The 24,198-nt window shown below is 42.7% G+C and overlaps 1 protein-coding gene across 3 annotated transcripts in view; it reads right to left on the bottom strand.

The window, feature by feature from the left end:
* Positions 1-1,819: 1,819 nt before the first annotated feature.
* The window catches only part of PELI2 (pellino E3 ubiquitin protein ligase family member 2), a 40,573-nt gene continuing 18,194 nt past the window's right edge, over positions 1,820-24,198 (bottom strand). The window contains exons 2-8 of one of the 3 annotated variants that reach the window (XM_072115745.1): positions 19,837-19,966; positions 10,630-10,707; positions 8,622-8,744; positions 6,829-6,930; positions 6,091-6,285; positions 3,990-4,178; positions 1,820-3,558 (exon numbers count right to left, since the gene is read on the bottom strand). In XM_072115745.1, the coding sequence (XP_071971846.1) occupies positions 2,992-3,558; positions 3,990-4,178; positions 6,091-6,285; positions 6,829-6,930; positions 8,622-8,744; positions 10,630-10,707; positions 19,837-19,966 (1,384 nt within the window). In that variant the 3' untranslated portion in view covers positions 1,820-2,991. The remainder of the gene's footprint in view (positions 3,559-3,989; positions 4,179-6,090; positions 6,286-6,828; positions 6,931-8,621; positions 8,745-10,629; positions 10,708-19,836; positions 19,967-24,198) is intronic. The other 2 variants (XM_072115746.1, XM_072115747.1) reach the window with 2 other exon arrangements.

Raw genomic sequence — 24,198 nt, 5'->3', positions numbered from 1 at the left:
CCATATGCAGGTGCAGTAGGCCCTGGAATCCTTCTGATGCATGACAATGCTTGGCCTTGTATGGGTGTAGTGCGTTAGACTATCCAGGAGTTGACTGATGCTTCAATCCACGTCTGGTAGAACAGCCGCTGCCTCTTCACTCAACAATAAAAATTTACCAATATAATTTCTGTATCAATTCCTCATGGTTTTCTAGCTCTCCGCTTGCTGTCATTCTAGAAGAAGCATCATTGTCTACTTCCTGTGGTCATGTGATGTCACACAGGTGCACCGCTCGTTATATCACAGATCAGAGCTGTGTGTTATAATAAGCCTTGCATCTGTGTGACATCACATGACCAGGGAATGTTTAATTTTTTTTAACCACAGGAAGTAAACAATGAAGCTTCCTATAGAATGACAGCAAGCAGAGATCTAGAAAACTGTGAGGAATAGATACAGAAAGTATATCTGGATACAGATCAAAATCTCTCCTGGTCATGTGATGGAAAGCTTTTCCTGGGTGACGTGTTCTGCACATGCATCCCAAGTCCAGGACAGATTGTCATGTATTGCATGAGCGTAAATTATTGCATTTAGAAGGGAACGGAAGACATCAAACATAATTCTGCAGAAGTAGTGACCTACAGATTCCATGCATGATCTGATGGTAAGCACAGCCCAGACTTTATTTGGAAACTATATGGATTGCAGCGTAACAGATGCAGAGGAATCATACAGGTACATTCAGAGAGCGAGGACGTGGTAATGAAGACAAGAGAATTCATGGGAAGGGTGACATCAACTTATTATGGAGTCATTGCATTTTGTTGCTTTTAGCCCTTGCACTGTGATGCTGTCTGAACAGTAAGGACGTGTGCCCCCGAGGAGTACCTGAGACGCCATCGCTGAAGACATAACGTGGCAAAACATGAAGGATGCAAAGAATTTTAAAAATCCAGAGTTCCAAGCAGATATTAACCCGCAAAAAAAAAACGTACATTTTTTTAACAAAAGGATAATCAGAGGGAAAATTTGTCCTCAAAGTAACAAGTTGTGAGAAATCCTGAGTCGCCTGGAGACATAATGTTCTATGGCCGACGCGCCCCCAACTAAGTGGTAGGAGACTATGGACAATTTTATTCTAAACCGTTCCCCTACCGTCCATAGGCTGCAAGTTGTAGATTGGTCTCGGTCCAACTTAGCTATTTGACAGGAGGAAATCCACCCACAATGCAAATTTGTGCAGGGAAGCTAGAAGACGTAATCTAGGGACAGTTTACACAAAGTTCTAATTCTTTTTTTTAAAGGAAATCTACCACCAGGATGAAGGAGTGTATACCAAGCACACTGACATACTGGTGTGTGCCCCCTCTGGCAGGATCTTAGCTTTCTTTGCCCTTGTTTTTAAGAAAAAAAAAAAGGCTTTTAAAGTTATGCAAATGAGCCTGAGGGGCTCTGGACTCCATAGATGTTAAAGGAGCCTGGAACCCCTCAGGCTCATTTGCAGCATTTTCAAAGCCATTTTTTCTTAAAAATAAGGGCATGGGAAGCTAAGAGAAGAACAGATTCTGCCAGAGGGGGCACACACCAGTATGTCAGTGTGCTTGGTTTACAATCCTTCATCCTGGTGGTAGATGTCCTTTAAATCTCTATGTTTATTTCTGCTGCAGATTCGGACCATGGATTTTACTCTTCTATTGTAGAAGGGCGAAATCTGCAGCAAAATCTCTACCCTACTGGATTTCTGACAAATACCTGTGGGCCACTAAACTGAGGGCACATACACATGACAGCCGACGTGCTTTCACAGGTAGGAATCAGCCGGTGTGTGCTTGGCTTTTTTTTTTTTTTGTGATCTGTTTACTTCAATTGGGTCCATGAAATCAGAACTCTATATCCGCTCTGCCAAAAAATAGCGTATAACAAATATAATATATATGTGCAGAATCATATCAATGCCCACAGTGAATTTATTTAAGGTCCAATTGTATTAGATTTTGAACAATTTATGCAAGAGTCAGGGTCCCATAGAAATTAACAGAGGTAGCGTGCCAGCACAACCGTCCCTCCGTTCAAGGGATCCACCGCTCTAGTGGTCGCACCTTTACCAATCTACAACTTATCCCCCCTCAGCTGTGGAGAGAGAATATGTTTTATTAGTGGTCAAATCCCTTTAACATTGAAGGAAAGACACCCAAGAAACTAACCACCGCCAATAGGATTGTTCCGGGGTCACAGAAAATAGTCTACATCATCTTGGCAAACCCCATCCGCAGACTACACAGAAAAGAATTTCTATTAAAGGCCTGGGCTATACTGCAACTTTTTATAGAGCCGAGTGACAGCTGTGTCCCCCTGTGTTACATACAATTTAAAGGGGTTTCCCAGAGATTGATCAACATGGCTGTTTTCTTCCCAAAACAGCTCCTCTCCTGACTATGGATCGTGCGTTGTATTGCAGCTAAGCTGCATTCATCTCTACACGGGCGACATACAACACAGTCATAAGCTATGGTCAGGCGTGACCCTGTTTTGGAAAAAAAGCAGCCATGTTTTCCAACCCCTTTAAGTAGTGGTAGCTGTACAATAAGCTGAAGTATGATCCTCACCTTTAAGAAAGGCTATCACCAAAAACCTCTGCCAATGAATTAGACAATTCCTTGCATCAGCAAGGGAGAAAAATATTTACCAGAGCTTGGGAAAAAAAAAAAATCCTCTTTCGAGCAAAGAGTTTGCAACAAAACAGATGTACACATATTAAAAAATTATATCCGTTTTTAAGTTGCTGGTGTACATGCCAAAAGTATTGACATCCGATCAATCGGAGGACACAAAAATGTCAGGTATCTGAGCCCCTTTAATAAAATAAAAAAAAAGAAAAAAAAAAAAAAGAAAAAGAAAGAAATTTCTAGTATTAGTGGTGAAAATTTCACAGTATTTTTCTTTTGTTTTTTTTTTGTTTATTTTTTCTTTTATTAACAAAATGTTAATCTCTTGTTATAAATAGCATCAGTCAATGGGGCCCTGGAAAATAAGTTTTACGCAGCTTTCTTCGCCAGTCAGTTGTGTTGCACAGAAAGGACAGGCGGCGTGAAACGCATGGGTACCGTGAGGAAGTGGGATCTGTGACCAATATTTGGCAGATTTTTCTGAGCAGACGTGTCCACAAGGACTAAAAGCGTGCGTAGGAGGGCCAGCGTCTACATAAAATCCAGCTTCACACCCGAGCCAGAGAGGCACATATGGACCAACAGTTCTGCACATAGGGCACTCCCGCTCGTTGGCCTCGGTGTCACTTCGATGACCCCAGTTGTGATATCCGTGCACATGGCCACAGGTAAGGTAAGCCCAAGGTTGCTTCTCCTCCACTACATCCTTGCGGTTAATACTTGGAAAAGCTAGAGTGTTTAATCCAACCGGACACTGAGGCCGGGCAGCGTTAATCTCCTGTCTCAAGGCTTCAATGTGTTTTTGGGTCGGTGTATGAAACAAGCCATCTGCTGTTCTCCACAGGAGGGTGGCTCCACACAAGTCAATGAGAGATCCATCCTGAAGAACGTTGGTTTCATTCTCCACCTAGTAAGAAAGTCAGAAATAGATGAGCAATTTCATACTTCAATGGACAATAGAGGTGGCCCCCATGACCAGCATATGTTACAAAAACAAAATCTACATTTTTGAAGTCACAAGGAAACAAATTTTCAAGCCAAAACAAGATTAGGAAACGACAATAAAAGTTCTGGCTAATATTTAAATGTATTCATCAACGGTGATACTAGGAATTTTCCACCAATAACACTAACACTAGTGAAACGTCCACCATTCAGACTCTTCTCCCCTAATTTTAAGGGGATTCTCTAAATCTAAATTGAAGGATTTGTTTAAAGGACACGTAGAAATGTCTGAACGGTGTCCATATTTTTATTTGGACCCCTACTGGTTATTAGAGACAAATTAGTATGTTTAAGCTTAAGACACCAAAAAATATAAAATAAATAAAAATTTACCAGTTTTCCTCTCTGCTGAGCCGACCTGGTTTCTCGAAGTGTATAGACATCACCACATACAGAGATCTCCCTCCAAACGCCAGGTTTGGATTCTTCAGTAAAACCCCCTTTCGGATGCATTACCAGAACTCCATTGGTGGTTAATCCATCCATGTGACCATCGGGATTCTTCCATTTCGCGGCTTTCTCCTACAGAAGAAGCAAAACTCCAGTCAATGTCTGTCAAGATAACAGTTATATTCCTGATACAATTCTTGATTAAAGGCGTTAGCAATAATTAGGAAGGTGTTTTCCCACAAAAGAAAATTCTCACATTTCAATCTCCTAGTGATGTTAACACAATAAAGATTATTTTTACAATGTTACTCAGTTTCATTGCCATTTTAGCTCCCATCTCTCCCTCGGCTTCTGACATTGTACGAGCTCTGCTACATCTCCCAGATATGTGCCTGCCTCTCCCTTCCCCCGAGTCACTTATCTCCTTGTAGTTTGCAGCCTTGGCACTTACAATCTCCTGGCATAAAGTGATCAGTGCTGTCTGCCTGTAGCCCCGCCCCCTGCACGGAGCTCAGAGATTCTCAGAGACAGAAATCTCATCTGCACGATCTCGCACAAAAATCTAAGTTGGAGACCCGACCCCAAGTCAAAAGTTACAGGATCGTGTCTAGGGGCAACTGAAATTGTGTACAACAGGACTGATATAGACTGATATCTGTGAAACGTTGCATTTTTGTTAATAACAATGAATTAGAGAAAGTGTTATTTTGTTATCCTGTGTACATCTAAGAAACTTGTCTTTGTGGGAATACCCCTTTATTAAGGCAAGTATAAGACCTTAATAGGGTCACCCATTCTATACTTACTCAGAAGTAGGACTCGGGACTTCCTATAACATCCCATGTCCTTCTAGCTTCCATCTAATGGTGGGGGCAGTGTAGACATTACAGTCTCCCTTCCGTAATAACCACTCCCATCTTAGTTGCGGGAGGGGCAAGCCAAGGACATTGACACATTCCTTCAACCACTGACATGGGAGTTTTGATTCTCCCTGCTCTGCGATCATGACAACAAGGCCCTCTCCGTCTCCCAAAAGACAGCAGTACACATGACGTCTCAAAAAGTCGTGAGCTCTGCAGTTTGGCTCCTGGGCAACTATAAAATGGGTGAACCTATTAGGAAGCTTTACCAGGGTTAGTGTAAGTGGCATTTTACTGGGAACCATTGGGATGCCCCATACGGACAACCATGGACATGGTTACGAGAACGACTGAATATTATTGTAAGAAGTATATGAAGTCATATTTGTAAATGAAGCTTTTCCAACAATAGATGACGATCAAGTCCTAGATCCACGGTAGGTTTTCCAAAAGATGCATTTGTGACATAATGGCTAGCAATGTTACATGGTCTGTGGTATAGATAAACTCCTCTGGAAAGATTCCACGTGGCCAATTATCTCAGAGACGACAGCTGCCCCACAACCATGATCAATAATTCAGTCAATGTACAGCAAGGGTTCAGCGCAGGCAGTAAGGGGTGGCTGCTGGAGGGATCAATTTCTCTGTCAGCCCAGAGACTGGATTACCAACACGGAGCATACAACAGATACCTCCTGTACAGGAAATACCAGGTTCACACACACAATATTCAACCCACCACAAAGAGATCCCCAAATATAATAATAGCCATGGGTAAGGCTTATGGTGCCATTTTTGATTGCAGGTTCCCTTTTAACTGTTTAAACCCTGATCTGCTCTGGCGTTGTGGGCCTGGTCTGTCCAGTTAGCTTAACGGAAGTTCCATACCGGTGAAAAGAGCACAAGATGGCGCTCTGTCCTGTGTTCCACTGACTTCTATGGGACTTCCGGATCGGCTTACAGTATGACTGAAATGCGAAAGTCCACGCGCCATGAAGCAGATCAAGGAAAAATTCTGCTAAATTGTGGGAGGGATGGGTTGTCCAAAAGCAGACCATACATTTGTCCCTCATCTATTATTCAATTATTATTATTATTATTCTTCTATTACAAAAACCCTTTAGGGCCTCCTATACTTTCCCCATAAGCTTCCATACAGAATTCAATGTCTGATCAATACTTACACCAAGAAAGATATTTTTAGAGGAGTCGAATCCTGCTGCAAAGATCCTTGCGGTGTATGGCGGATTCCGATCGCAGACAATCCTGCAGGCAAACCTGGAGATAGTACTTTGTGTTATCTGACTCTCATCATTCTGGTTCCCGGATATTGTGTCCGTCACAACAAAGTCAATCGGGCTTTCTGTTGACCTTCCGATCTGGAAAAACAAACAGCCTTGGATTTACACAAGACAAAAAGGAACATGTACATTTCTACAGCAGTGAGATTAAGGCTACATTCACACTAACGTATGGGGGACGTATATACGGCCGACGTATATACGGCCGATATACGTCCCCCATACACTTCTATGGGCGCACGGCACCGTACCGTTCCGTACCCGGGAAAAAGATAGGACCTGTCCTATCTTTTCCCGTAATACGGCGCCGTGCGCCATAGGTTGCTATGGAGAGGGGCGGGGGTGAGCTGCGCTCACCTCCTCCTCCTCTCCCCGTACACTGCCGTTGCCCGCTCCGGTACGGTACGGGCGGGCAACGGCAGTGTGAATATAACCTAAGTACAGAAGATCTCAAGCTTTCAATCCTTGTACTGGGGTAACTCAAAGGGATTGTGGATCTCATACAAGGAGTCCTTGTGTGGGGGTCTGATGCCTTGATGAATTTCCGTAAAGAACTTATTTTAATCTAGACTTTTGTTTTTTGTTTTTTAGAAAAAAAAAAAAAAAAAGATTCCTATTCACCTGAAACATATCTGTGTCTTTGTCATGAGTGTACTCCACGACGACAGTCTGGTTTCTGGAGAGCGTGTAGGAGATGCTGTGTTGACCTCTAGTGCTGATCGCCTGCCAAGAGGAAAAGAAGGGAAAATATAAATAAGTTTATTGATCTCAGACACTTAATGAGGCGATTTCTCAGTAAATGTCTTCATTCCCACAGTTAACTTCACACAACGAGTCTACCAGGAGGGAGGGGGAAGGAAACAAACTGGTTTAAGTGCGGCTGCTGCTATATATCACAACACAAGAAATGAGACCAAGTTGCAATACCATGTATGGACAACAGTGGTGCTCTTTCTAGAAAAAATAACTAGATCCTTTTCTAATCTCCACCACCCCTTTAAGAAAGGCTTATGTTGCCGGTTGCCCATGTTGCATGTATGTAATCCATAACCGATGGATCACTTTTTTTTCTTTCCTTCTTCACTGAATGTTTTCTCTTCAGATCGTTTTAATGACCTGGAAAGTTCACTTGCCACGAATCAATGGAGTATGAAAACATTGTAGCTTTCCTCTCCCTCCCAGTTTAGGAGCTGAACTTGGAACACCGTATGGAATAGCTAACCCTGTGTAGTGCGAGTGTAATTCCATCTTTTATATCATTTCCCAATTATAAAAAGGACAGGATCTACAGCCACCTAATCCTGCTGCCCATTGTAGAACAATACCTTTCCATTACATAGGCGCACACTTACCCCCAACATGGCTTATCCTGAATTATATGACCAGTATATACTATGTAACAGTGAACCTTTTAGAATGCCCAAACTACAACTAAAAACCCACTTATTAATCACAAAGTGCCGATACAGCAATTTAGTCAGCAACTTCTTGCTCCCTGCTCTGCAACAACTTTCAATCATTTCGGGGTCTTGAGGACTGCAGTAGTGTTAAGTGAAGGAGGGGAGATTCGGATTAACATCCCCTTGAAGAGGAAGAATCGGGAGGTAGGATAATCCAGGCCTCTCCAAATCTCCTTCCTTTTCCTGCAGTCCAGGACGTGTTGCTTTAAGATAGCGCTGAACCCAAGCTACTCAGGACTGCAGGAGGATGCCGAGGGGCACTAAACCTGTCTAGGAGTGTTGGGTCACCGGTCAACATATCCCGCTGTATAAGCGTAAAGTGGCCACACTCCAAAACATACTGGTAGCGTGATTAGATTGTGAGCCCCATGGGGACAGGGACTGATCTGTGCAGCGCTGTGTAATCTGTGCGCTATATAAATAATTATTACGTTTGTGCCATAGGTTGTAGGGACACGTTGGCAACCCGCCCAATGTATCCATACAACATATGGCAAAATCAAGTTGTGAACCCAGCCTCGTCCCATCAACTTCACCATCTTGAAAGCTTAGCCTCACTATAATCCTGGGCACACGGATAAGCCTGTATCTGTAGGTCACGGAAGCCATACAATCCCGATGGCATTGGATAAGGTTTTTCTCCAGTCCCCAGTGTTCACGCAATGCATAACAGTTTCAGCACCATAAATATGCTCCCTACTGTCAGCTAGCCGACGAGGGCCACCCACTTGACACTATAGGGTCCAATAAGTCCTTTATTATAAATGTTTAAAATTTGGTCAAGAGGGCTGAAATACACTCGAGACAGAAGGTACCCCAGGATAGATAAATAGAGCTCTGCCATCTGGTTATCATATATAGATCATTGATGTTACAAGTGAACGTTATCCAGCAAGAGGAGGAAACCACTAAATATATTAACAAGATTTCCAAATGAAAACTATAACTGCATACGAGAGCTGCAGAGTGACTGTAGAGCTGCTCACAACGCGTTGTCCCTCCGTGTAGAGGCTCTATAAGACCGCTATTATCAGCGTTAAGTACAACCTCCATGGCTCCACGCGGCAGCCGGCTAATCTGGAAAGCAGATGAAATTAACCAAATGAAATGCCTAGGAGAGATAGCGCTCGCTTTGTAAATAATATTTATGGCTAAACGATTCTCCGTAACTGAATCCTTCATAAATTATGTACCATCCGCTCAAACCCACAATGGGAATTAATGAATGCGAAGGCGATGGAGAGAAAATCGATTACAATGTTAATCTTGATGGAGAAAAGGAATCTGTGGGAATAAGGCACCGTAACATTTATTAGTAATATTAATTACTTATCCTGGGAGGGACCAGTGATGCGATAGTATAAACCTGTAACATGTCCACTATTGGGGCAGAGAGAGGTCACACAGGTCAGATATGCACCTCCTCTAAAGGACTCTGAAGACATCTGTTCTCACGGGAGGTGAGCTGCCATTAGGTTTCTGGTAGCAACTTACATCTCTTCTCCCCAGACACAACACATGAATGCACAGACTGACATGACCGAGTGTGCATGTGTACAAGGAAGATGGGAGGTGAAGCTGATGTCAAAGTGTGCTGACAGCTTGTGATACAAGGGAACCAACCTTTCCTAGCCAACAGAGCTAGAAAGTGAAGGCTACCTAGCAAATCCGGTCCAACCTTGCTTGCTTGCTTCAGCTAGGGACATGGCAACCTACATTTAGGAGCTTTGTTAATACAGATGCTTAATATAGAACTATATTAATATATAATTGCACGTTATTTAAAAAAAAAAAAAAAAAAAAAAATGTACCTATGAGAAAATAATTTCCAATAAAATTTAGTTACCGTATTTTCCGGACTATAAGGCGCACATAAAAGCCTAGGATTTCCTTAGAAATCCAAAGTGCGCCTTATAGTCCGGTGCGCCCTATGTATGGCGCAGGGCAGCGGACCATACTTACATAGGTCCCCGCTACCGGAGACCGGAGACAGCAGATCTGCTGCGTGAACTGCAGACCGACGCGGCAGAAGTTGTTCGTGCCGCGTCGGTCTGCAGTTCACACAGGAGATCTGCTGTCTCCGGTAGCGGGGATCTATGTAAGTATGGTCCGCTGCCATCCTCCCCCCTGAAAGGACCCCCTTCCATGCTCACCTCTCCTGTCGCTCCATCTCCGCTCTGCCACGCCCCCGGAACTCCGCCACGCCCCCGGCCACCCTGTGCCTTATAGTCCGATGCGCCTTATATATGGAATAATTCCATATATAAGGCACATAAGACCGATGCGCCTTATATTTCGGTGCGCCCAATGGCCCGGAAAATACGGTAGGTTGTCCCTTAAAAGGGATAGTTGTCCTTGGATACGACCACCTCTACATTCATCAAGCAGTGGACAGCTCTGCCCGACCACCTGGATTCAGAGAACTTGTCCCTTGCACAGACGCACTAGTAACCTGTGGGCTGTGCAAGGGACAAGTTCTCATGCATACGCTATATTTCCAGGAAGCCGGGTGACTTTACCAGTTGTTTGGGCATAGTTTGGGACAGAGGGGTGAATAATAAGCAGCCGAGTGACGTGCATAATCGTGGAGCGGCAGAGCCATGAGGCGCTCAGGTGACGTGAGCCTGCACCTCAGACTCATTTACATATTTTTATCATGTCTTTTTCACAGATATACGTGACCATTAGCTGCAATCTGTGCCATCATCCACTAGAGGTAAGGAGCAGGCATAGGAGGACAGTCTATCGGTAATCTGGTGGTAGATGTCCTTTAAGTGTACCATTTTAAATAGGCCATGGTTTTGTCCATTCCTATTAGCTACATCATCATGAATTTTAACTCAAACAGACATTATTAATATTGGAGAAACACATTGATTGTTATTTAGTCTAGTTATTACTACTACTACTACACTAAACAGGACTAAAATATTCTTATTATAAGCTCTATATCCTGTCTCACCTCCTCCTCAGGACTGGGTGAGATTGCACAAGCCTGACAACTACCAGCTCTGCTTCCTTCCTCCTGTGTACAAGGATCCTGTGAGCCAAAAATGGAAAAAATTAATCTGTGTTAAGGAAACCTAGGAATCTAGAGCCATCTACACTGATTATCTAGCAGTAAACCTACATGAAAAGCTACATCAAATCTGGTTTTTATGCGTTTCATTGATGCAGATTTTTTTACCTCTTTATGTCACCTAATCTGGTATCATGGTATAGATTTGATTCACATCATCACATTCCTATAGACTTCAATGAAAAAAAAAAAACACACACACACACGTAAAAAGTGAGTGGATGTACAGAAGGAACCAGGTGATTGATGCGCTGCCTTAGGGCTCATTCACATGGCTGTCTGCGGGGACGTACATGCGGCCCCATAGACTGCAATAGCGGCGCGGCGCAGATACGGTGCCACACATGTGCTTGCTCTATCTTTCGGCGTGTGTGCGGCCGTGCGCTGCTATTCTCTATGGAGGGAGGAGGGGCCACCTCCTCCTCCTCAGCGCACGGCGGGCATACCGCGTGTGAATGAACCCTTAATTCGACTAGTTACAGCGTCCTGCCAGCATTCTGTGATGGTTCAACTGGAATATATAAGTAATATACTTTCTGTTCCCATCTTTTCCCTCTGCCTTTCTTCCTTATTTAAGCAGTTTGTGTAAATCAGCTTTCTGTCCTGTATCCACTTACAGCTGAGAGATAAAGGAACCTGATAAAGTGTCTAATTACTTACTCTTTACAGACAGTCTCTAGATAGTCTCATCTCTTTAGAGATGATTAATCAAGGTAAATATTGTCCAAGTCTGGAAAAAGTAAATCATTAGCCTCCTTATCTACCTGAAGTGCATAAACCTCAAGGCTTTCAGATTTACTGCTCGCTGCAGGAGTAAGAAGCAGAATAAAGCAACAGAAAAGCTGCTTCACTTGATGAAGTATGGTATGCTACAATGTTTACTATTATCACCTGCTATAGTCATTACTTATGCTTAACAAATGCTAAATCTAATGCTGAACAGTATTATATTCTTGAGTATTCTTTGCACGTAAACAAAAAAGTTTTATATCATAAATATGTGTTCCTATATTTTGTGGCATAAGCCTGTTGTGCATCCAATAGCAACATGGGTAAAATAAATTAAAAAAAAAAAACATCTGATATACACTTACATACATAAAAACTGAAAAGGGGGGAAAATTTGCTCAACATTTAAATCCTCGTAAACACAAATGTGGACATTCCTTTCCCAGTAGGACCAGGAGCAGTACGAGTTTTATAGGTCCAAGCTAAAATGAGCTTCCCACAGAGAAAATAGACTTTACTGAACACAGACAGCCCGTCATTTACTGACCACAAAGTAACACAAAGACGTCTATAATGCTTCATGGTCATAAAAAGGTGATAAAACACAACACAAGCAACTGAAAAATCTTTATTGAGGAAGCTTCAGATTTTGTCAAGACTTATCCTCTTTTTTTTCCAAGTTGTTCTGAATTCTCGTAATTTTAGAAGGAGCAGAGTGACAACCAATGTGAAGGAGACGACATGAGCTGGGAGGTAAAATCCACCAAACCATGGATATAATGCAGCCACACCATCACGGTACCAGCACAGAACTAGGTCTAAAGGGAGCCGGTCGTCATATAAATGTTGTGCTATCTGCACGTAGTATACAGGCGGTCCCCTACTAACAGACCACTTTTTTCCATAATTTACTGTACTTTAGCCCTAGGATAAAATAAACAGCTATAACAGTTATCAATGGTGTATGTAATTAAGCTTTATTGTTAACCCTGGTTCGTATGACAATCCAACATTTTTAAAATCCAATAGTCATACACACCCAAAAAACGTAGCCTGAAGCTACAATTATAAAGTGGATGCTATTTTCCATTACGGGATTGAACTCATATGTGGTAAATACAAAGAAGGGGCCTGGTGAAGGATTGGGGAATCCAATTTGGCAGGTGGTTTGTAGGGCAAAGTGGTTGTTGTGGGGTGGAGGCACAGGTGGATTTGGGATCACCCATATGAGAGCTGTCCGGGGGCCACATTTACACTTGCCGCTGTCCACAGCGCTCATCACCTGCACGACGTGGCCAGTGATGCAGCATAGCACCCGGTTACATTGTGCATAGGGTGCTTACTGTGGGGTTGTCCTGGCATCACTGGATGCCTTGTGTAGGTGATGAGCACTTCAGATACAGGCAAGTATATATGTGGCCACAGACAGCGGTCATACCGGGGGATTTGGGACACTAAAGCACAAGTATTTATAGTTTGTTTAGTGTCCAGAAGCCAGCTGACAGGACCTCTGTAAGTGCACAGCTCTGTGTGAGCAGCCCCAGCAGCTCCTGACCTCTCATCTATGCTGCAGTAGGCTCCATTCTGTGAGCTGCCTCACTCCTCGTTCTGTTTCCACTGTTACCCGGGCTGAAGAGGAGGAGGGGCCGGCACTGATCGGCTACTACTGTCTGTGCAACACTATATTCTGCCTGGCCAGAGCTCCAATAATTAACTTTGCCAAGGCAGGGGAGATGGTACGCGTGCCTCCAGAGAGGGCTCTGTGTGCCATCGGTTCGCCACCACTGCTCTATAATATAGAGCATGTTATAGAGCAGGTGGTGGTTAACAGATTATAACATAGGAGACTATGTACAGAGCATGAGGAGGTGAACAGAGTGAACAAGGTGGCCTATCTGCAGGAAGCATGTTATAGCGCATGGGGGATCTGGTAGAAATTCACTATATAAATCAGAATAAACATTGCATCCTGTTATAATACAATCATCTCATACTTTATAACTGTAGATAGGACACTATGTACAATCACCTCAGTTACTCCTGCTCTATAACATGCTGCCTGCTGAAAGAACACTATGTACAGAGCAGATGCTATGCATAAAGTGTTATAGAGCAGCAGGAACTGAGAAGAGTAGTGGATAAATAACATTACTACAGAAACAGCATCACCCCTTCCCACTAGCATGGCTGCTGCAATCTATACTTCAGCTGCAGGGGTCACGTATATGTATGCGACTCCATCATTACTGGACAAGTTTAGACAGTTTTTATGATTTTAGAAATGTATATTATAAAATATAATATATTAATATATAATACAAGAGAATGGATAGGAATGATGATAGATCCTACAACAGCTGCAAGGCCACATCTCAGCAATATGGAATTATCTGGACAAGAGGAGAAAATATAGAATTATCACTTTGTAGAACACCAAATAATATCCTTCACTTCTTGCCCCTGGGAAGCGGAGGCATTCAAGGTTATATGTGATCAAGGCAGAAGGATCCCTTACATAGCAGAGCTCAATCATAATCTCCTTTGATGGTAATACCTCCAGAAGAACACACCTTTCACAGAGTATTATGTAAAGCCGCAGAGGCTTAGAAGAAAGTCTTGGGGTCTAAGAAAGGTTAAGAACAGGGTGTGTGTGTTCTGGGGATTCAGCGCAGAAGTCTACAAGTTGTGGAAGTTATGCCGGCGGTTGGGAGAACTCCTACTCATGTTCCCTTGCCTTGGCCGAGAACCATAAAAACAATGCAGTATTGTTTAGTAGAGGCAAACACCACTAAACACTGCTGCAGATCTGTTTCATGTAAAACGTCAGCGCACACCCCGAAATGTATCCAGAGTGTCGCCAGGAAAGTTTAACACGCGAGGACATATTCTGAAGCATCTCTATTTAAAAGATCCAGACAACAAAGCCATTAAAGGGATGCAAATTCCAATGCATTTTAAAGGGAACCTGTCAGTTACACTAATCCACGATAACTAAACATATCATTGAAAACTGCTAATACACAGCAGTACAACCATCCCTATATTTTTACCCCCCATAGCTGAAAAATGGCACAGGTCTTTAATTAGGATGACTCGCCATCCATGCACATGGCTCCATGTAAATCTGTCCATTGTCTCTCCTCTAAGCAGAGTCTGGCATATTCATGTTCTTCAAGTTCAGCTGCACCTTCAACCTTCTCTCAGGAAAGGGAGGGACGTGGGCTATGTCGACTCACTGAAGAGAATTCTCAAGGGAGGGGCGAGCCACACACACTGCCACTCACTCACACCTGAGGGAGGGGGAATGAAGTAGCCGAGCTGAGTCACACTAGGCTGAAGAGAAAGTAGGTCCTTTGTCAATCAGGAACCTGGAGGCACGGCTGAGTTACAAGAACATGAATTGGGCAGCACGGTGGCTTAGTGATTAGCATTACAGCCTTGCAGTGCTGGGAACCTGGGTTCAAGTCCCAGGGTCAACATCTGCATGTTCTCTCCATGTTTGCATGGGTTTCTTCTGGGTCTTCCAGTTTCTTCCCACACTCCAGAACATACTGGTAGGTTGATTAGATAGATTGTGAGCCCCATTGGGGGCTCTGGAAAGCTCTGTGTAGCGCTGCATAATTTATGTGCACTATATAAAGGAATTATTATTATTATTATTATGCATAGATGATGTTTTAAAGTCCCAGTGTCTGTTCCTAAATTTTCAGGTACAAGAAGAAACAAAATGGGGATAGTTCCTAACAGAACACAGTGTGGCACATTTACTTACCCGTCCTGCTTGATCCCTGAAAGTGCACATCTGCCACAATTCACGAAGATCACGCGCCAGAGATCCTGCATGTGTCGCTTCCCCGCTCAGGTCCGCCAAAGGTCACCTTTTTCCTGGTGTATGTAAGTGCATTGTCTTGCTACACAAATTGAAACTTAAATCCTGCGCTCAGTCCGACGGCCCACCCCCCAGATTTCTGTCGAATGAAAGCCACAATCCCATCTTGTGCGACACAATCCCCAATTAAATACCCGTCACAGCTGCGCAAATCCTGAATATTTCGAAAATCCGACGAAAGTGCGATCCGCAGTCCGTTAGTAAATAAGCCCCAGTGTGTTCCTAAATTTAGCAAAGTATCTATGCATATTCATGTTCTTCAAGCCTAGCCACGCCTCCAGCTTCCTGATTGACAAGGGGCATGCTTTTTCTTTAGTCTAGTGTGACTCAGCTCAGCTACATCAATCCCCCCTCCCTCAGGAGTGAGAGACATGCTGCTTTTTTAAAGGAGGCGTTTAGTTAGTGTGGGTTAGTTTAACGGACAGGTTCCCTTTAAGACAATTACTCAGTTTTTCCTGAGCAGAACCAGTACCCCCTGTTATTTCTCCTCTGGAGAGGGTCTACCTAATATTCTTCAATAGGATTACCACATGATCACTGTGTTATCACTTATCTCTTCACAAAGAACAGCGACAGGCATCTTATAAGAAGCTTTGCGCTTTCTACTTGGATGACCAGAGGAATTAATCTCCAGTTAACGGTTCTGCCTAATTGTTTTGTCATCTTCTGGAAAAATAAAAACAGAGCCCAATTAATCTCATTGCCGAGTCTCTCGCTGTCTAACATATCCTCATTTTCCAGACAATAAGGAGGCTAATGAGATATTGAGAGGACTCTTTCCAGGGATGATTGTGTAAAGGACAACTCAATGATCACATTATTTTGAGTTTACAAAGCAGATTTGGAGAACGGATGCCATCATGGTTCAAGTGTATAAATCTATATGATAATCCAGCCCCGTATTACCTCTGGAGACGTCAGGTTAGTTAGCAAAACGTGTAGGATGGGCGGGTGGGGAACTAGAATAAGTTTTTAGTTCTGTGCCACCACTAGTGTAGGTATAGTGCCTGATATAGAGTGATTACAGGGAGCTGTGTGATTGGGTGAACTTCAGTTACCTTTAGGCATTTAGTTGTATTGTTATCGGTGTGTGTCTCATCTGGTGTTACTCAATACCTTATGTCATGGAGACAGAATTAAAGGGAAACAAGATCCCTATTAGTAAGCAGTAGTAAGACAACTAGTGATGCAAGTAGGATTTTTAAAGAGAACACAAATTTTAATTTGTACACTGGTAACGTTTTTTCCCCCATCTAAAAGCTGAAATCAAGTTTTACCACTTTGGAAATAAGTCATAAGGTCGATGTTAGGGTTTTAATCTGTAAGTACTTTACAAGCAGCACCCATACACAGAAGTTCGGCCATGGCTGGTACTTCTGCTCAGATCACTTGAATTGGATTCTGGTACATCAGCCCTGCATGGACAATGACGAGAGACTTTTATTCTGCTGCTAGGGATTTCACGGATAGGACCAAACACAAACATTGATGGCTTTTCCTGCAGGGAGGGTTAGCCTAAAATTCCCAATTCCAACACTAACTTTTTTTTAACAGTTTTGTCAGGGTTCATAAAGAGTAGTGTCCTCATATGTGTAAGGCCATCTGCACACAAACATTGAGCAAGGACAAGCCCAGTTTGGGTCTCAAAACGTGTATCATTTTAACATCTATATATGATTTTTAATATATGTTTTTAATACTTCTTTTAAATAAAATGCTTTTAATTTGTCCATGACCTGGAGCATCCAAATAGATTTAATGTAAATCATACAGAAATATTATGCAAGGAATCCCATGAACAGTAAAAACTAACAGTAGCAGTGTTTAAGTTCTGCTGGCAGACTGGGAGTCCTTGCATCCTATTTCGGGATGGTGCAAGTTCTCCTATCAAGTGCCATGTGAGGTCCGTGAGATTGGATTCACAAGTGGTTTGTGCAGAAAATTTCTCTTAAGCATTAATGTCTGTGTGAGTAAGGCCTAAACAGTCTAGGTACGGTTTTTGGGACCATTACCTCAGGAGACCCCTGGCCAAGCAATGCCGAATATACGCTTGTTACACACAATTTATCTTCCCATGTAACAAGACCCTTGGACACATAATATACATGAGATACCTTATAACACCTCACCATGAGGTGGTCTTAGGTGATCTGTGTCTTTACACATCTGTGTAGTGTAACAAAAGATCACAGACTATGCGAGTGACGTAAGGAGCTGACCTTATATCTAAGGTATGTTAAAAGGTTAGAAGATCGCCTTCACTGCTTAGGTGCCAGCTCTGGTCTCTTCTCCTATAACAGATGCTTTGTAATCAATGAAACACATTGTGACCGTGCCAATATGTCACCTGAACTACCCAAGGGGACAAGACACTGTCTAGACTAGACAACTTGGCTGTACCTAGGTCTAGGACTGCGGCTCCTCAATATTGTTAGAGCATGGTGCCCTCCAATTAGAACAGAATCCAGGGACTGATCAAGAAAAATGTACCCGAGTCTTATAGTTCGAAGTCAGAAGGATCCAGCATTGCCAGACCCTTCTGAAAGCTGCCCTGGAGATTGGGTGAAGCGCTGGCAAAGTGTTTTCCCTATTCCTGAGAGATCAGAGCCACCACGCTGCTCTCATCATCTGTCTTGAAATGACACCAACATAAACACACACACACACACACACACACCCCATATACATATACATTTTTTTCATTCCTGTTTTATCCAGACTTCTAAATATACATGGCAAAATTTAATTGCCAGGAATTAACTTCAACATCGGGCATTACTAGGTGCCGATCTGCAAACAATAGGGATAAGTAGTAAAACACACAGTGATTGAGACAAAAGATGCGCCAGACATATAGGGCCATTAATATTGGATGAGGAAAATATAGATTTTTTTTTTTTGTTCCTGGCAAATGAATCAGACCTTCCAATAAACTCAATTATGCATAAGCTTCTTGCGACCTCAGAAATGTCTTTTAATGAGAATGTAATGCAGGTCCCATCTCCAAGGGGGCGGTTCGGACTTCCTCACATTATCCACAGATGTTTGGGTGGAATTCACATGTGCAAGTGTTCAGATCACATTCCAAATATAGCATTAGAAACAACTGGAACAAAATGTTCATGTACAAATCCTGGACAGCAGCAGAAACAAACAGAACGCAGTCCTGCATCATGTCCTGGGCTGTGTCAGCGTCCAATAACTTTCTCAAACGCACAACCACTCCTAATACAAGTGAGAGCAATCAGGAGGAGAAACTGCTTCACAGAGGCACGGTCTGCTCTCCCGACTGGCACCAATCATAGCACCACATTATAACCATCATCTTTCTAGGAATCCAAAAATTATGCCAAATGTATATCCAGCGCAAATGGGTTGTCCCAAGATTCCCCTGCCCATATTGGTTATCCAACAACAAGTATTTACACACAATCTTTATACTGACATTTTTGGCATATTTCATCAATCACACATTGTTGTGTACAAGCATGTACAAGTCGAGATGAACAAAGTGACCAACAATCTCAAAACAGAACAAGTACAAACGTAAAACAATAAATCTAATGTTGTCCAGCACCCAATTTCTCCAGTGCCAACCTGAGTATGGAGCGGTTATTGTACTAGTTTATTATCTGTAGCCAGGCCACCAGGGAATGATGGGTGTTATAGTACCCCCACAGCATATCAGGTTAGAGAGCACTGAAAAGGGTTTCCACTCTTTGGGACTGGTCAAGATTGGGAAAAAAAAAACAAAAAAAAACAACAAATCCCTAGTTTCTGTTTTAAAACCGGTCCAGAAGAGTGGCACGGCGGCAGGCATAGCCATCGGGTCGGGCTTAGATCCTGACCGTGGTGCCATCTGGAAGCTGTTTGAATGTGGATTTCCTTCATGCACTTCAGTTTCCTCCCACAGACCAGAAACATATTGGCAGGTTAATTCGGACTACATTTTTATAACTGCTTAGAGTAGATGTCGGCGAGTGCAGCCAACAGCATATGGCGGTCTATTTCTCCGGAGAAGGTCTGAGTATCCGGGTAGTATTATCTATTCGGCATCTACTCAAACACAGGGTGCATCTGGATGTCATATATTTCCAGTGTTTGAAACTCAAAAGTATTTATTGCAAATAATATAGTAATTGACTATGGGCAACCACTACATGGAGCACTAATGTAGAGCTCCAGCACAGCTGACTTCACTCCTTCACAGAAATATTGAGATGGCCGCTTTACATTACATTTACCTACAAGCCATCTGCAACCTCAGCATCCGGGGCGCTGAAGGAGGCACCAGATACCCTCGCTGATCCCATTCATAGGATTGTTGCAGGACCAGGTGTAAAATAGAAAAGGTTCCACGCTATAAAACCATTGTTGGTAATAAAGTGATCGTAAGGAAAACCTTTAACATTACACGGGTCCATATTGGAATGCATTCATCTCATGCTTCCAAGTAACAAAATCTCACCCACCTTAGAGGCCTGTGGAGTGGAGATCACGTGAACGCTGCTGGCTCTGACACCATTAGATTTAGGCCGCTTATACAGTGCAAATCTGCTTTTCCTTCTGCCTCTGTCTCCATTAGGAAGGCAGCCATTGTACCTAAAACAAGAAAGGCAAAATAGGGGTTAAAAACTTTGGGCGATTGAGGGGTTTCTGGAAATTGTGCAGTCTCCTGTCCCGAATAGGCAGAGGCGTTTACATACAGTACAGCTGACAGAGAACAGAATTTTTTATAATTAATCTTGTTAAATAGAAGGCAATATGAAAAGTAATATTTCACTTAAAGGAGAGCTCTAGTCATAATAACAAAAATGTATGGACCGAATGGTTGTTATAAAAGAGATAAAATGTATCCAAATAATCCTCCATGACCCGAGTAGCTAGAGCATCGAAACAGAAGTTTGCTGCAATGTAAAAGCAAAAGTAACTGATACATTGTTAGGGCATTGTTTTCTCCTCCCTTTATTCAAATGACCCAATTCTTTCCATCATTCCACACATCGGAGTGCTATATCAACTTAAAAAGGCTTTCCCACAAACCAAATTAGGCCCTATCCACAGGTACGGAGCTCAGCATCTCAGTCAGCTCCATAGAGATGTCTAGGGCAGCCCGGGCATTCTCAAGGTCATCAAGGTGTGCGACGGATATATTGGCCCGCCGTTCTCGTGATCTGTGGGGGGTCCCATTACCGAGACCCCCACGATCACCAAACTATGCAAATTTGTCCCAGGGAATAAAAAAATTAGGGTTCCATTTAAGATTTTAAAGCCTCCCCCACAGCACCCCTCCCTAGGAAGAGTAGAGTTTGGCATCATTGGATAGATTTATAAAAAAATATTTGACACATTTAATTTTAGTTCTTCGTACCCAATGTGTATTTTGTGAGATATTCCATTGTCCCAACCTTTTTGTTACAATATATATTATATATATATAGCCCAAATATTCCAAAGCTCAAGCAACAAGGACTACAAAAACATTGCAGTCATCTGCCATCTATACATCAGCCCTATTTAGTCGGAATTGACTTGATGCGGAGGTAAAATCCTGGTCACCATTTCTGTATGAGCTGTAACATCATTCTAATTTCATTGGCGGCATCTTTACAATATTCATTTACTCTTCCAACCCTATGTTTCTATAATGGAGTCAAGATAAACACATATTTGTAGGACTAGAAAGAGGAGTCACTCTGGATTCTAGAACAGCCTTAACATCTCATACATGGAAATGGGAATGGCTTCTCAACGAAAAAACAAAAAACGAGGCCTATTTTAAGAAAAGTATTTTGGCTCTGGTAATTCCGGGCCTATTCTTCAGGTGAGAGCTGACAAGACTTGTTTCACTTGAAGAATGAAAAAGGACAAGGTACATTAGTCTTCTGCTCCAGAGTTACTGATCCATGACGTAGACGAAGAAAATGAATGGAAAGCGTTTGTCTTTCGTGTATGGGGGTTTTGACGTGGAAGATTTAGAAGTCTAAACACACATTTTGGGAATTCCTCTGCCACACACACAGCTTAAGCGCCATAATAAAACAAAGCGTGTTCTGACAAAGGAAGACCTGGAGCGCGAGCACAAAGGAGCCATTGATGTTGAGAACGTTTCATCCTCCAGTCAGATTTTCGGGAGTGATCAGACGGGCTGCTCAGAACATGTCAGGAGGAAGACTTCCTCGGTGTGCGTTCACATGAACAGCTGTGCTACAGAGGAAACAGTCATTAACCTTTATTCATGTGACCGCATGTTCCCCAATCCTCCCCATCATTCCACACAGCCCTCCCCAGTCATCTGTGAGCAGAGTTCCCATGAGTCCTAGAAAGGTCCCATCACACAACTTGAAATTTAATCCTTGACAGATTTCTCCGTATTATTTAGAACTGTGTTTTTTGTGGAGCCTATGTTGTGTAAGTAACAAAGGAGATCACGTGTGTATTTCTAAACCCCTACTAGGAAGACAGATGCAAAAGGGGTTCCCACGACTTTACATTTGAAAAATATATCAGATTGATAGGAGGCCAAAAAAATAAAAAATCAGTGGGGGTCTAACCATCAATAATAAGAGGGTCCCATTCTCCAATATCAATTTTGATGCAACCTGCATTTCCAGTAGAGCCATAGGGTATGAACGTAGGGTCAGGGAGCATGCACAACATGTCTTGTTTGGGAGGACAGAACCACAAGCCGATCTCCATCCTATTATTTTATCCTTCAGCTTGTGGATGGAGGATAACCTGGAGCTAACACAAGTGAGAAAAATCCTTGTAAACAGCATTCACATCTTCCCGACTGAGTAGTGTAAGGCAGCATTCACACATTAAGTTTGGATTGTGTTAAAAAAATGCAATTCAAGCAGAACAGGGATGGGCTTAACCCGATCGCCAATTGCGTTACAACTAAAACGCTTGCAATCAATAAGGAACTCCACGTGTTTTGAATTGCTTACATGCAAAACACAAGAGGCTTGTAACCAATTGCATATGTGTTTCAATTAAAACACATATGCGATTGGGCCAATCCCCTCCCCATTACGGTTGAATTGCATTTCTAAATGCAAACACGATCTAAGGCCACAGGGACAATGAGCATGTATATCCTAGAAAATACTCCTGAAGTACATGTCAGACATATCCATAGATTTGTACGTATGGGATACCAAGAAGAATGTAACGGCAGATTACAAGTTCCACGTACACGTCGTGAATTCTAAGGCCACAAGAGTCCAGAAATATTTCAGTCCAGATGAACATAGGTAGAAATATTACTTTTGCTCAGATACTTCATTTTGGTTATTGCTAGAGTTTACACAAAACTCTCCAAAGTAAGAGGCAGTCTCCCCCTCACAGGGGCCCATGCCTGTATAACACACAGGTGTCGCAGCCCTTGGAGATCCCCGCAGCAGTTTGTCGCACGTTCAGCTGCGGCGCCTGCCAGAATCTCTTTTTGCTAACTCTGCCATTTACATCCTCTTTGGATTGTCACGAGAGCCGGAGCCAAAATCTTTTCAGCATGTTTTGGGATAAGTGGCTTAGGCACAGGCTAGATATCCAGTTGGCTCAATGAAGATTATGCATTCAATGTTAATTAACACACCGGCTCTTACTTACATCATTTCCCCCACGTTTCCAATCCTTTCGTTTCTTTGTGACCCAAGAAAACACGAGCAGCACAGGATAGTATCACGTCAGGGGGCTGTATGAGTCAATGGCCGGGCCTTCTGCAGGAAACTAACTAAGACAGGCCTGCAAGCAACAGAGCTCTCCTTATGTGGGTTCTGCACATTTTCTAAATGTTTTGCTCCTGGATGATAGCCCCCAGCCATAGATAAAGAGGTCTTCCTCAGAACAGAAGATCACACTTTTAAGATTTGGCAGAAATTAAAAAAAAAAAAAAAAAAAAAAATATTATCTAAACCCTACACTCTCAACAGGCAGTACCCAGGTACAAGGGCTACTACCTATAACCCTTGCTGACGATGATACACCAAATTAACTACAGGCATTCCCTGGGTTACGTACAAGATAGGGTCTGTAGGTTTGTTCTTAAGTAGAATTTGTATGCAAGTCAGAACTGTATATTTTATCATTGTAATCCCAACCAAATTTTTTGGTCTCTGTGACAATTGGATTTTAAAAATGTTGGGTTGTCATAAGAACCAGGATTAACAATAAAGCTTCATTACAGACACCTGTGATAACTGTTATAGCTGGTTATTGTAGCCTAGGGCTAAAGTACAATAAATTACCAAAATCCAGAGGTCCGTTTGCAACTAGGGGTCGTATGTAAGTCAGGTGTTCTTAAGTAGGGGACCACCTGTATAAGGGTTTATCCACATAGGACAGTGATGGCAAACGTTTTAGAGGCCGAGTGCCCAAACTATAACAAAGACCCACTTATTTATCACAAAGTGCCAACAAAGAAATTTAATTTGTGATTTATACTCCCTTCTCTGTGACAGTTTTCATTGATACCAGCACCCTGAGGACACCAATAAAGCAGAAAATAGTCCCAGGTAGAGCTGTCACTTTAATATAGCTCTGTGCACAGCAAGTCCTGGGCTGTCTGGGACTGCAGGAAGATACCTGGAGCCATCTCTGGTGATGGCCTGAGTGCCCACAGAAAGGGCTCTGAGTGCCACCTCTGGCACCAGTGCCATAGGTTAGCCATCACTGACATAGGACATACGGTCACAGATGCGTTGCAAAATTGTTACATTATGCAAATAGGCAATGTATTTATCTATACGTGAAAAAGAGCAAAGATCTGCCTTGTCGCAGGTCAATATCTGCTGAGTATGGATGAGACTTTTTTCATCCTAATTTTCCATCCT

This window comes from Engystomops pustulosus, chromosome 7, assembly GCF_040894005.1.
Source record: "Engystomops pustulosus chromosome 7, aEngPut4.maternal, whole genome shotgun sequence".
In the NCBI taxonomy this organism is placed as follows: Eukaryota; Metazoa; Chordata; class Amphibia; order Anura; family Leptodactylidae; genus Engystomops; species Engystomops pustulosus.
The sequence above is the reverse complement of the archived record's forward strand: the minus strand, read 5'-3'. Positions and strand labels throughout refer to the sequence as shown.